We start from the raw sequence: 14,337 nt of genomic DNA on the forward strand, positions 1-14,337 counted from the left end.
CGAGCTACTTTTAACATGACGAGGTCAAAATGATCTACCTACATTACAAATGCTAAACATATATTTAATTATATATATACACTGAGTATACTTTATATATACGATATATGTTGGTGTACCTTGCATAAGTGCATGGCACATGGCTCCGTACGTCAATCAAGTGGCACATGCCATAGTGAGGATGGATGATAGGCCAACATTTTTTTTTTTTTATGCATTCAAAAAATGTTGGCCTATCATCCATCATCCTGTGATAGCCTATTTAATACCAAATATGCTGCTACATGACAGCATATTACTAATGCATTTATCTCAGACAAGATAAACAGAAAAGCTTTTGGAAGATTTAAAAAAGGCCCAACCATGTGTCTCACTATTTGACTCATCAGATTGTTCCTAACAAACAATCTGAAATATCTGTGCTGACTGATACATTTCTGTTGTGTATCATCTTCTGGGAAGGTGCACAAATGACCAGCTACACAGTCAGCCACTGTAACTCAAATGACACATATTGATATACAAACTTAATTGTACAATATATTTTATTAACAACAGCCAGCAGATTTTGATGAAGATGTGTTGAGGGTGTTTGGTTTTATGGGGTCTCACAAGTTCTCACAACCCTGACTGGTTTTCAGTCTTTAAAAGGAAGAGATTTGGCGAAGTCAGTTCACTACATGGAATGATAGACAAAATAGCATGCAAATCCTCAGAGAAAGATAAACTTCTAGTAACCTAACATTCGAAATGCTGGAGCAAATGATTCATCTCTGCTGAAGTGTCCTTGAGCAAAAACATTAAACCCCTGCCTGCTGCAGGGCTCTGTAACTGATCTCTGACCCGTGGAGAGGGGCAGGAGAACAGAGCATTTATTTACAGACAAGGTATCATATTGCATTAAAAAAATCATTTCCCTTTAAGCTCCAGCATCTGTTTGTCCGAAAGGATTTGTTAAACAAAACGTGTCAGGGATGGTTTTGCATGCCAGACATGCTGCTTCCTTTTTTATTAAAGAATGAATACAAAAGCTATGTTATAGAACAGCATGAATACAGCCTAGCAAAGATAATAATAAGGCAAGAAAAGGTAATAACCAAAGGACGCATAACATTTTATGATATACAAAATGGAAATGGAAATGAAAATGATATACAAAGCTGTACAAAAATAACTGATTAAAAAATATTTCTAATAACGCACCACTAAGAAAGCAAAACAAAGATCTATTTCTTCTCTTTTTCCTTTTTGAGAAAACTTTCTTTTGTCAATCTGTAGATAAGAAGAAACATGGCTGTAGTTTTGGTTTAGATGGTCAGGCTGTGTAGTTATAGCCAGATCAGGTCTCTTCATCTCAGGTTTCCTGTTGGCTTTCAACGCTTACAACGTCCAACTCTCCTGGATTCACACGCACTAAATATAGCAGCCTTAAAGTCAGATGGGACTGCAGGGGAGATTTAAAACTACTGCGAAGAAACACGGAGACGGACAGGAAGTTTTTTTTAGTAAACATTTTCAATGTTCTGTTCAGTTTGGGCTATGTGAAATACAAGATTGGTGAACTCTTGGACTGACAGTCTGGATTAAAGGGTGGTTTGTGAAGGACATGGGATTAATCAGGAATCAAGAGGCATTGTGTCAGTAATGTAATCTTACATGCCACGGATATTTCTCTTCAGGTTTACGTCAAGGAAAGTTCAATATTTTCTTCAACGGCTGGCCTTAAGTTACTTCAGGAGAAATGATACGCTACTTGTCTCTTCTAATTGTCCTCAGTCTTTTTGGTAAGTCCAAAATCCTTTATGTCTGTACCTTTAATAATGAGGACCTTTTGATGTTGGTGGTTGAAGCTGCACATTTTAAAGTGAGTTTCTTAAGTGAACTGAGTTTCCTCACAGCAAGAGTCCTCACAGCTTTTTCATAAAATAAAATTTAAAAAAGGGCAAAGACTTCATATGCATTCCTAGTAGATTGTATTTCTACTGCACCTGTCTTCTATAAACACAAAATAAGGGTTTTTGAATATAATTTTTTAGGTGTTGAATACAACTCTCAGACAGACAATCAGTAGCCATCATATGAGACAAATTTCATCCGAGAAAGGCTAAGACATGAAATATTGTCTTACAATTTTAAAAAAACATTTTTAACTAATCATGAAAGCCATTTTATTCCATTGTATAATTTGTATTTTCATCTTTGATTTTATTTGACTGTATTTAAATCCTATTTATATTAGTCTTTATGTTGCTGTGTTTCTTTTTATGTTTTGTGTAAAACACTTTAAATTGCTTTGTTGTTAAAAGTTGCTATACAAATAAAGTTCAGCTCTGTTAGGCTATGTTAAAATACTACAACCCCTTGATTAGAGTACTTAGAGTACTAAACATATTTTCCTATCAAGTGGGATACAGTCTAAATGGCATATGAAAATTTATCAATATAATAAAGTCCTTGCATGTTCTTCTTCTTCTCCCCTCTTGTTAATTTAAATCACTGTTGTTTTCTACTTCCTCTTCTCTTCTTGTCCTCTCTCTTTTCCCTGCAGTGTCTCAGTGTCTCGGCGGATGTGCAGAGGTGGACTCCATGACTGAAGCCGTGGCAGGAGAAGGATTCCTGCTGGGCTGCATCTCCTGTAAAAGAAGAGAGGAGGTCTCTGCACGAGCCACAGTAGACTGGCACTTCAAACCGCTGGGAGAGGAGGAGTTCATGCATGTGAGTTCAACAAAGTCTTTGAAGGAAGTGTTAAATCTGGTTGGGGGTTGTGACTGAAAAGGGTTCCCTTTGTAGTCATCTCCAGTCAGTCATTAAATACAAGAAATCCAGATTTATGTATCTTATTGTTTCAAATTAAAATAATATATATATATATATTAAGGATGAGCGTGTACATTATTATCTGTATCTATTCAACCCACTGACATTATATATAATGGACAGAGCTTCCAGGTCTGAACAGTGAAGCCAATGTGGAAGTTCCTTAAAACCTGTATTCTATGTAAAAAGCGCAGGCGGGAGCGTTCCAATTTGGCGCAATGATTCTATGCTTTTATGATTTTTAACAAAAACAACTACTAAAAATCTTGTAAATATCGAATCGTTCTTTCTTCATCTATAATTCTATAAGCTCTCAGTTATTTCACCAAAAAGGAGAATTCTGTAAGATAACTTGAATTAAAACTTTTTACAATGCAATACATTCGGACCTTCTTTGAAGTTCCTTCCCAAAAAATAATAAAAAACATTGGATGAAGATATTGGATTCTTATTTAGGCCCATATTTTTTGTTGATATTTACATTTAAAGATTGCACCGTTTAGTTGATTATGAGCTTTTTTAGAGGAATCGATGTATGAATAATCTGCTCCTAAAATCTCAAGGGGATCTTCCCACTCGTAAGCCTTGCCCTTTACCTACCGATGACAACAACCATTCCTTTCTAAACCTACACGCACCAGCGGCTGGAGCTAGTCCCTACCGTTCGAAACTCAACAAGTGACATAAGGAACTTATGTCTATAAGCATGCGCCTCACAAGCCTAATGAGCTGCGCTGGAATCATATGTTGCGTACGTCCAAGTGTACGTCCCTTACGGGTGTTTTTTAAAATGCAAAAATTCAAAAGAACAGTGCTGCACAGGGCAAAGTGTACTCTATTACTGAAAGAATACTCTTGGGTGATCCTGGCAATATCACATTGGTATTTGGCTGTCCACCTTTGGCGCGATCTCCAAAGCCGTTTCTGGACTGGTTCAACTATTATCAATTCATTGGAGTATCACGTCGGAACTGGTGCGATTGTGGTCCATATTGAATTAATCATGACTAGGAATGTATTTGTAATATCAGAATTGGCAGCAGAACAAAATTGTCGGGAACCTCTTCCACGCTCTCTCTCACAGGGACGTCACTGTATAACAATCTTTTAAAGTTCCTGCTCTGAATAGGACTATTCTAGTATAAACTTAAAACACATTCCACTGCTTTGTATTTACAAATGATTTAAAGTTAACCAAGTCCGTTCTAAAGGCAGAAGAAACATTATGTGTAAGTCATAACCACAAAATGTGTAATATAACCACACATATGGTTACGATAGCGCTCCTCAACTGTGCTTGACGTTCCAATTTGGCGCAATGATTCTATGCTTTTATGATTTTTAACAAAAACAACTACTAAAAATCTTGTAAATATCGAATCGTTCTTTCTTCATCTATAATTCTATAAGCTCTCAGTTATTTCACCAAAAAGGAGAATTCTGTAAGATAACTTGAATTAAAACTTTTTACAATGCAATACATTCGGACCTTCTTTGAAGTTCCTTCCCAAAAAATAATAAAAAACATTGGATGAAGATATTGGATTCTTATTTAGGCCCATATTTTTTGTTGATATTTACATTTAAAGATTGCACCGTTTAGTTGATTATGAGCTTTTTTAGAGGAATCGATGTATGAATAATCTGCTCCTAAAATCTCAAGGGGATCTTCCCACTCGTAAGCCTTGCCCTTTACCTACCGATGACAACAACCATTCCTTTCTAAACCTACACGCACCAGCGGCTGGAGCTAGTCCCTACCGTTCGAAACTCAACAAGTGACATAAGGAACTTATGTCTATAAGCATGCGCCTCACAAGCCTAATGAGCTGCGCTGGAATCATATGTTGCGTACGTCCAAGTGTACGTCCCTTACGGGTGTTTTTTAAAATGCAAAAATTCAAAAGAACAGTGCTGCACAGGGCAAAGTGTACTCTATTACTGAAAGAATACTCTTGGGTGATCCTGGCAATATCACATTGGTATTTGGCTGTCCACCTTTGGCGCGATCTCCAAAGCCGTTTCTGGACTGGTTCAACTATTATCAATTCATTGGAGTATCACGTCGGAACTGGTGCGATTGTGGTCCATATTGAATTAATCATGACTAGGAATGTATTTGTAATATCAGAATTGGCAGCAGAACAAAATTGTCGGGAACCTCTTCCACGCTCTCTCTCACAGGGACGTCACTGTATAACAATCTTTTAAAGTTCCTGCTCTGAATAGACTATTCTAGATATAAACTTAAAACACATTCCATGCTTTTGTATTTACAAATGATTTAAAGTTAACCAAGTCCGTTCTAAAGCAGAGAGAAACATTATGTGTAAGTCATAATCACAAAATGTGTAATATAACCACACATATGGTTACGATAGCGCTCCTCAACTGTGCTTGACTTACACCATTTTGTGTTATGACTTACACATATGTGTTCTTCTGCTTTAGACGGACTTGTTACACTTTAAATCATTTGTAAATACAAAGCAGTGAATGTGTTTAAGTTATACTGAATAGTCTATTCAGAGCAGGAACTTTAAAAGATTGTATACATGCTCTTAAATATTCGTAAATTCCCATTTGTTTCCTTTTTTCTTCTTCCCTCAGATTTTTCACTATGACCACCCCAGTTCCGACATAATCCATGAAGATTTCAGTGACCGTCTGGAGTGGCATGGGACACAAAACAGTGATATTCAGACAGGAGCTATTTACATTTCTAACGTCACCTTTAATGACACAGGGACGTACCGCTGCACAATCCACCGCACCCTCTTAATGGCGCAGCATGATGAGCATGTCACTGTGGAGAAGGAGGTGGAGCTCAGCGTGGTGGCTGTAGGTAAGGTGGGGTGTACTTGTGAAAGGGCAGGTAGGAAGTATTTAGATCCTTCTCTTAAGTAAAAGAACTTATACAACAATGCAAATATACTCAGTTGAAGGACTAAGAAGTCCTTCATTTAAACTTAAACTAAAGTACAGAAGTATTATCAGCAAAATGTTCTTGGAGTATCAAAAGTAAAAGTAGTCATTCTGTGACTGATGCATCTTTAAATATCATGTATGTTGGATAATTTGACCTCTTTGGGTTGAATAGAAACCATCCGAGAAGTTAGATGGGAAATCATTTTTGGTCACATCAGTCACAGGCACAAGTCAAAACAACTGGAAACTGTTAAACCTAGCCTTTAGTTTGTATGTACAATCTTAATCAAAAATTTAACTGTTGGGTCAATGTTGTGGAGTAAAAAGTACAGCATTTCTTCTCTGAAATGGGGTAGAAGTTGAAGAGCGGCATAAAATGGAAACACTCAAGTACAAGTTACTCAAAAATTGTACTCAAAAACACTACTTGAGTAACTTGCACTTAGTTAGATTCCACCACTGGCTGTCACTTTTAATTCTGTTTGGTATCTCTCCTTTCTTCTATTTTGGCAAAACTGCATTCACAGTTTTCCTGTTGAGATTATTTGTCATTCCACCATTTAAAACCTAAACATAAGGTTCTGGCTTCATGTCCGCAACCATGACTCTCCGTGTCCACGCTGGAAACACAGAGAGTCTGCTAAATTGTTTATTAAAATCTCTTCTTTGCTATTTGCCAGTGGAATACATGGAATGAGTCTGCACAGAAAACACAGCCTTAACCCTGGTGGATATGCATCCTCTATAATGCTACATTGTTGGTTCCTCTTTCCCAGCCAATCGGGAGCTGACAGCGGTGATCTCAGAGATAATGATGTACGTGCTGATTGTGGTTCTGCAGCTGTGGCTCATTGTGGTTCTGGTGTACTGTTACAAGAAGATTTCAGAGGAGCATGAAGCTCGGGAGGCCCGTAAGGCTCTCAAAGCTCAGGCAGAGTGAGTCATTTGTATTTCATGTGATGTGATTAATTAAGGATAAATCTTTTAGCCTTTAACCAATGTACTGGAGTCAGGTGTCTTAGAAAGTGCCACACATTTTAATACAGTTTTCTATACACACACACACATATATATGTGATTGTTTAACCCAGCATTTTTCAAACTTAAGCTTGGGACCCAAAATAGATCGTGGACCTGTTTTTATTTGGCCCCTATTGACACAGTAAAATGCATTACAATGCTATGATTTGTGAATTCTAATTAAAATAGAAGAGTGTTTGCTTTTCAAGTCAAAATTGCAAATCCTTTTTGTTTAGCATTTGACCTGACTAGTGTGTTACAATCTTTTTTTCTCAGTAATTTATAAATGTAGATGTTATGGCAATTCATGATGTATTTTTGTGAAGGCTGTTTTAGACTGCCACATGGCCCAAAAAGCAAAAGTGGGAGAAAAAGGGACTGCTGCCTCTAGGTGGTTACTGCCAGAATTTCAGCACAGCAGATCATACTGCCACGACTGCTTCCTCTCTGCTGCCTTCCCTTCATTTAAAGGTCCAGTGTGTAACATTTAGGAGGATCTATTGAAAGATATGAAATATAATATGCATAATGTGTTTTCATTTGTGTATAATCACGTGAAAATAATAATCGTATTGTTGTATTTTTCTTTACCTTAGACTAACATCTACAGACACTACAGATACCAAACAAACCAAACCAAACACAGGCTCTAGATATGGCGCTTCATGTTTTTCGCACATTTCCACTGCCACCATAGTTTCTCTTTCGGGCAACTACCTCGTTAGATGCCACTAAATCCTACACACTGGACCTTTAAATGACTGGAGGTGGTGAGTTATGGAGCAATGGTGTGAGAGGCCAATACGTTTGTGTCCAGGGGAAAATTTCTCTTTTGGGTCTTGAGCTCAAGATATTCATTCTGAAATTTTCTTTTTGATTTAATTTGATTTAGCAACCATGTTTAGTAAGTAAAAGTAAGGTAAAGACATTTAGGGGGATTCATTATGATTCTCTTCCCTCTCTTCCTTACTGTTTCTCACATCTAAATTATTCTAATTTATCTAATAATTATTATTATTCACCTTTTTTTTATATATTTACAGGCTGTTAGAATCAAAAGACACCTGTGACGGGGTGCAGCTAGAGTAAAATTACCGGTGAGTGAGACCTCTTGCTTTCAAGAAAATGTGATAATATGACATATATGAAAGCATGTCACATGTCGCATGTCACATTTTTTTTTCATTTTGTATCCACCAGGTAACAAGCTCATCTCTCCGCGAGTCAAGCTTCATTATTGTGCCATGATGAGAGGTTGAAATTTGAATGCCTTGGTCAACTAGCTGATGATGCTTGAAAGTTTGTAGATTTGTAAATAGAGTTTTCAATAATTCAATAAATTATTTTTATTGGTGAATAATCTATTCGTTATTTAATAATTCGTTTTTGGTCTATAGCATATAAAAATACAAACTCAAGTTAGTCCAAAGTATTTCTTTTTTTTTTTTTACTTTTTGCATAATGTGTGTGACCAAAGTCCAAACAATACAAAAATATCCAACTGAAAACAATGAAACATACAAAAATGCAAAGACAACCTGTAATGCTGTAACTCTAGAACATCAACAGTTATCCGAATGGACATTGATACATTTTCTATTGATAAACTAATCAAATGGTTGACTTATTAATTCAGCATTACTTTACTTTATTTATACTTCAAAAAGTACTTAAAAAAAACCTTTGTAGAAACTATTTTCTTCATTTACATCTCTTTGGCCACACAACAGAAGCAGAAATGCCAAAATATCCAACTGTGTAATGATTTCGCCGTAATTTGAAAATTATATTTTTATTATATTATATTTTTTATCATTGTCATATCTTCATCATACCAAATAAGAGAGGTCTTGATATATTGAGATTTTAAACATGACAGTGAGTGGATATCCTAGTAGCATAACATTGACATCACTCTCACACCAGCTTTAGTGTAACGCATAAACATAAAAGTCTGTTCTAGTCAATATAAACTCTTTGTTTCTATCCAATTTGATGCAACCTATTTTTGCGTTTGCTGTGTTGGCAAAGACTTAAAACACAGACACTGAAGACCTTTTCAGTGTTAACTTTGACAATAATCCACTGCTGAGAAACAGTGTAATGTGTTTTTTAAAATATAGTAAACATACAACATTGATCTATATGAAACTTTGCCCTTTGCCTGTCAATCCCCCTGCAGAATATGAGGACAGACATATCTATCTGCATCATCTCTTTCTTAAATACCGCTTTATTGTAGGTTTCAGGCACCACACACACACACACGTACAACAGCGAGTTAAAGGACATTTGGAGGTGATAGTGTTGTAACTCAATCTAGTCTGAGCTGTGCTGCAGACTGTCCAAACTACCTCCGGTCTGAAAGCAGCTTTGTTCTCCTGCTGCAGCCCGACACCGTCCTGAAAATGACCACACACTCCTACTGCAAAATGTGATATATATGAATAAATACACGAGACAATACAAGCAACCACATACCCTATCTTCACAAACTGGGTTTAAACACCACTCTCTCACCACACAAAGGATGATGGAAACGGTATCTACAGGTAATTCTGAATATTTGTTTGTCCTGATAGCCACATGTAGTCATAACATAAATACATTAAATCCACTTTGACATATTCTTCTTATAATTTTCATGACATATTACCAGATATAACACTGCTTAAATTAGGTATAATGTAAAGACTAATAGCCTAACTCCGAGCATGCTCATCTTCAGTAAACTGTTACACAGCGGTTCAAGTCATGCTTTACCAGTGCTTCACTATACTGAGCTTTTGACCTTGCCCTGTGACCTCCTCCTTTCATTAAACGTGTTGACATGTTGAACATGCTGGATATCTCTTCCGCGTAAGAGCATGAGCATGAAGGAGGGCACATTGTGACTAGGAGAAGGGGGATTAAACGGTTCTATTCAACATGCAGTTAGGGACCAGCTGCTTCTAGTCCTGCTGGAGACACATGACTTGAAATGATCGATGTCTGCTGGTGCAAATGACAACAGGAACCGATTCCAGATCCTTGAAAGGTAGGCTTTTCTTTCTACTGGACACAGCTTGAATAATGATGTAGATATAATTAATAGGAATCAGTTTCTATATCACTTTACCTTCGCTCCCATAAGACTAACTTGAAAAGGTCAGCCAAGCGAAAGAAAAAAGAAGTGTACAGCATTCAAGCTTAAGCTTCTTGGGTAGGATTCAGAGAATTTGTTTCCTATGTGTAGTTTTAAAATATGACAACACACTAAGGCAGTGGTTTTCAATGTTTTTGGTGTCAAGGACCCCCACATCGATACACATCAGGTTGTGGACCCGTATTTTATTTATTATTTGCAGTGTGAAACCTACGAACAGAATATAATCATTCGTATACATTATTTCCCTGGGCTAACTTTTATCTAATGAAATAATGGTGAAAGGACCTCATGGAAGTCTGTCAAGGATCCCTGGGGGTTTGCGAACCCCAGGTAGAGAACCACTGCACTAAACTGTCACTTAATACACATTTCTAAAATCTCTGAGAAACTGAGTATCCTGAAAATAATATCTCCTTAATATTTAGATATTAATATTTCCTTCTCCTGGATAAATTAGTTTTTATTTTCAATCCCTATGAGATGTGTCTCACTCTTGCTAATTATGCCTCTCACTTATCTCTTCCATCTTTTTTTCTCTAATGTCTTAATATGCATTTATGTAACATTTTTTATCCATTTTTTAGTCACCTCCAGCTCTGAAATTATGTGTCTGCTGCCTCCTGTTGATGTAAGCAAGTTAGGAGGATCACAGTCACATTAAATAACACAATAGTGAAATAGTCTCCTCTTCCTCCTCAGTTGCAGTTTGCTAAGCATCCAGCAGAGTTCAGCCATGCCACACATCAACACCACCGAGCTGCAGTCGCTCCTGCTCTCCTTCCTACAGCACTGCCTCAACAGCACAAGTATACTCTCTCCACCGATACCACAGAATTACACCAGCCAGCACCATGTGGATGGAGCCAGGGCCCACTCTCAGTCTCAGGGCATGATGTACATCCTTCTGGTGGTCGGCATGTTCAGCTTCTTCACATTCGGCATCATGCTCAGCTACATACGCTCCAAGAAGCTTGAAAGCTCTCACGACCCATACCACCAGTACATCGCCCACGACTGGACCAAGGTGATCACTCCGTCCCGGGCCGTCGCCCAGGCTCTGCACAGGGAGGCTGCGGGGAACGGAGGCGGCAGCAAGGAGCCCACCGTCATCTGCAACCCTGCAACACTGGAGCAGCTGCCAGACTAGAATGCGACATTCAGCTATTCAAACACTTGCCAGATTGAAAAATGTAAACCTCTGTAACACAAGATTTTCTTTTTTTATTACCTTAACTTTTAATGTCACATAGCAACCAAAAGTTACAGTGCGTCAGATAAGTGATTTCACAGAAACAACTTGTATCATAAAATTGCCTCATGTTGTAATCTTTGTTATAAACACATGCAGTTCCTCACACTTTACAGTCCCACAATCACGGTTACTAACAGCTGAAGATTATCCTGCATATCTGGACAATAACCGTACTAACACAGAGCAATATTAGTAAAGTGCCTCCATTGTCTCTGACGTTAGAGCGTACAATGTACAGAAATAAGCAGGTGAACAAGTGTGTCTGAAATATTACCCCATTGACTGTAATGATTGGTTTAAGTGAAAAAACAACAACAAATAAACCACTGATCTAAAATATTGTTTTGTTCACTTAGATTCAGAGTTTTAGTGTTTTAATCTGAGCAAATTCTTCATCCAAGACATCAGGCCTTGTTTGGTGTTTGTAGGCTTGGTTACTGCGTTGGCTCTTTTCTTTTCTTCTTTCCACCTCTCTCTTTCCTTCTCTCTCTCTCTCTGCTGGTCCAGTCTGTGTTGACGGGCTCCTTTCACAGCGCGGTCAATCTCTCGCGACAAACTGAAGTGAACCATTTGCATTTTGAGCATTGGTACCATGAGGTTGTAATTGTCCACCATCTTGTTAAGTTTCACCAACTCCTCCTCTACAGATGCACAAAGCTGCTCCCACTGGCTGTGTTCTCTGGGGGTCACAGGGTCTCCGAGCTTGGCCCTGCCCTCCAATAACCTATTTCGGATCTGAGCAGTGGTCTCTCGGATGTCGCGTTGTGTAACGACCCAGGGTGGCTGGTAACCATTGTCTATGAGGATGCGGTTGAGGTTGTGGGTCATAGGATCAGCGTATGGATTGTGCTCGAACTTGTTGAGCGGCTTTCCAGCTCCACTCAGGTTCCTGAAGTCTCCCCGGGCCATGGACTCCTGGATCAGGTCCTCCACAAGGCGTTCCACAGCCTGTGTGATCTTGATCTTTCGGCTGCGCTGACGCATGTCCCGTTCCACCAGTGCCCCCTCTCCAGCGGCTGCCCTCTCATGCTCCCTCTGTCGGTAGTTCGAAACCTGTTCAGCTGCCCGGTCGACGCGAATCTGTCGGTACTGACGCTCACGCTGGCTGGGTGTGCCTGAACCCACACCCTCATAGCTGAGGTACTGCCTGTGTGGAAATGCTTTACCTCTGGACTTCTCCTCGTCTTCCACTTCCTTCCCTCCGTCAGGTTGCTTGGTCTTGCTCTGATGTGCCAGCACAGCTCGGTAGGCCTCCTCAACTCGAGCAAACAGTGCAGCATCTGCAGTTGGAGCCCCAGAGTCCGGGTGGTAGAGCTTGGCAAGGCGCAAGTAGGCCTCTTTCACCTGCACAGCACTGCTGTTCCCCTCGTCAGGCAGTTGCAGAACCCTGTAGCTCTCTTGCAGGCTGCGGCTGATCTGGGGCCCGAAGCTGAATGCTCTGAGCAACAGGGACTGTCGAGACAAGATGAGCAGAAATCGGCCATGCCAGAAGTCACTGCGGGAAACCAGGAGGTGGAAAGTGCAACTCATTTCTGGCCTCCTGTGGATTTGGAAAGCATTATCATTCTCTCTAAAGAAAAGTATCTCATTCTGTCAGGTAGGAGAAATCGCACAGCAATAACAAAGTGAATATTTAGGTGACAAAGCAATGATAATAAACTACCAGTAGTACAAAAAAGCTTAAATAAAGAATAAATGCCATTTGTGTGTGTTTAACTGTTTTGTATATTAATTTAATAATGATAATAATAAAACAGGACCTTTGGATATATATTAATGTAGAGAGGGTTGCTGCATAGCACAAGTCTCAAGCAGTTAGGGGTCCTGTGCCTGTTTGTTTGGGGTCTCACAGACCCCTTTGTTGTGTTATTCAATGACTTTATTAATTGAAGACAATAGTTTGCATGCAGACTAACCCTTTAAAACACAAACATTGACTATGAATAAGTACCTCAAACAACCTTACTCCAAGAAAACTGAACTAACGCTCAAATTTGGAGTCGATTAGAATACACTTTTTTATGAGCAAACTCTTATAAAACTCCAAGAACAGAAATACAAATAGACAATTTACATTTTGAGGAGTTAGGAAGTGTAGTGTTGCATAAAACGTAGTGTCAACAGCAGTCACATATAGAGCACAAGAAGTGAACTGTATTTAACCATGTTTTACAGCTGAAGTCTCTGAGACTCGAAACAGAAGTATCAGGACATGAACTTAGGAAAAAGCATCAATTATCAGGCTGATAAAACAAGATTAAGTATGTTTTTTTAAGCTGTTAAAGTGGGCAGGGGGTCTCCTAGACTGCAGAATCGTCCATTAGAAATTGTATACACAGTAATCAGTTACAGAAGCTAACTGACAGCATGAGAAACCTTTATTACATTCATTTCACTGAAGGCTAACTAAAGACAGCTGCTGTTTTTAAGAAAACATAAAAGTTAAGATCATACAGTGGGGTATGTATCATAACATAAAGCTGAGGCTAACCAGATCAATCCCTGTCATTAGCACAGAAAGGCTTGTTCACTTCACTTTCCAATTTCTGATAAAAACCTGAATGAACACTACAGCACTGTTTATGCCTCATTAATGAATACACGTTACATGACCTACCAGTGGATTACTCAGGTCATCTGTTTGTTGTTGTTACGTACTGTAACTTCTTCTTCGTCTGGGGGTTTTCAGCCTGATAGTTCTTCTTCTTCTAGGTTCTAAGAGGGTCGCAAGCAGTTGTAGACGCATTATCGCCACCTGTTGGACTGGATGTGGAGCAGCAGAATAATGGGGAATAGGTAAACTTGAGGCAGTGAAGGATTTTGCAAGACAAGTGTAAGTCCAAATGTAAATTCAAGTTTGAACTTTGCACAAGGCTGTACATGCAGAGCAGAGAGTGTGACATTGTGTTTTCTATTCCCCCTTTGTGTTTGTGGAACAGAACAAAGTCTCAGACTGCAGGCCAAAGTGACCCAAATCTGATATTCTTTGCTCATATTTGATCTACGGAGCCCCTAAAGGCCCCAAAAGGAAATATTTTTATCTTGTGCGCACAAGATAATTTACTATAAATTCATATGCATCTCTAATGGCTTCACACACAGCTGTCATAATGGAGAGAACTCAGCTTATGAAGTTTTATTTTCGCATTAACAGAAAGCTATCTTTCTCAAC

General features: G+C 38.8%; 3 protein-coding genes across 3 annotated transcripts; 2 read left to right on the forward strand and 1 right to left on the reverse strand.

The window, feature by feature from the left end:
- Positions 1–1,419: 1,419 nt before the first annotated feature.
- si:ch211-225p5.8 (uncharacterized protein LOC555567 homolog) lies at positions 1,420–8,122 on the forward strand. The gene is made up of 6 exons (XM_035672471.1): positions 1,420–1,784; positions 2,549–2,715; positions 5,428–5,662; positions 6,522–6,681; positions 7,809–7,862; positions 7,966–8,122. The coding sequence occupies exons 1-5, from the start codon at positions 1,742–1,744 to the stop codon at positions 7,852–7,854; spliced, it is 651 nt and encodes a 216-aa protein (XP_035528364.1). The 5' UTR covers positions 1,420–1,741; the 3' UTR covers positions 7,855–7,862; positions 7,966–8,122.
- Positions 8,123–9,653: 1,531 nt separating this feature from the next.
- LOC118335955 (potassium voltage-gated channel subfamily E member 2-like) lies at positions 9,654–11,323 on the forward strand. The gene has a single exon (XM_035672473.1). The coding sequence runs from the start codon at positions 10,647–10,649 to the stop codon at positions 11,058–11,060; it is 414 nt and encodes a 137-aa protein (XP_035528366.1). The 5' UTR covers positions 9,654–10,646; the 3' UTR covers positions 11,061–11,323.
- A 137-nt stretch (positions 11,324–11,460) lies between these two features.
- On the reverse strand, positions 11,461–13,871 carry dnajc28 (DnaJ (Hsp40) homolog, subfamily C, member 28). The gene is made up of 2 exons (XM_035672463.1): positions 13,783–13,871; positions 11,461–12,705 (listed from the first exon to the last, which is right to left on the reverse strand). Exon 2 carries the CDS (start codon positions 12,693–12,695, stop codon positions 11,532–11,534), a length of 1,164 nt encoding a protein of 387 aa, XP_035528356.1. The 5' UTR covers positions 12,696–12,705; positions 13,783–13,871; the 3' UTR covers positions 11,461–11,531.
- Positions 13,872–14,337: the final 466 nt, after the last annotated feature.

This window comes from Morone saxatilis, unplaced genomic scaffold (genome assembly GCF_004916995.1).
Source record: "Morone saxatilis isolate NCDOM2014 unplaced genomic scaffold, NCSU_SB_2.0 Contig24, whole genome shotgun sequence".
Taxonomy (NCBI): domain Eukaryota; kingdom Metazoa; phylum Chordata; class Actinopteri; family Moronidae; genus Morone; species Morone saxatilis.

Bases quoted from the DNA above. Each gene is read 5' to 3' on its own strand.
- si:ch211-225p5.8 (XM_035672471.1), top strand. From the start codon at position 1,742: ATGATACGCTACTTGTCTCTTCTAATTGTCCTCAGTCTTTTTG. The intron at 2,716-5,427 runs GTGAGTTCAACA...TTCTTCCCTCAG, and splicing joins GAGAGGAGGAGTTCATGCAT to ATTTTTCACTATGACCACCC. The intron at 5,663-6,521 runs GTAAGGTGGGGT...CCTCTTTCCCAG, and splicing joins GCTCAGCGTGGTGGCTGTAG to CCAATCGGGAGCTGACAGCG.
- LOC118335955 (XM_035672473.1), top strand. From the start codon at position 10,647: ATGCCACACATCAACACCACCGAGCTGCAGTCGCTCCTGCTCTCCTTC.
- dnajc28 (XM_035672463.1), bottom strand. From the start codon at position 12,695: ATGAGTTGCACTTTCCACCTCCTGGTTTCCCGCAGTGACTTCTGGCAT.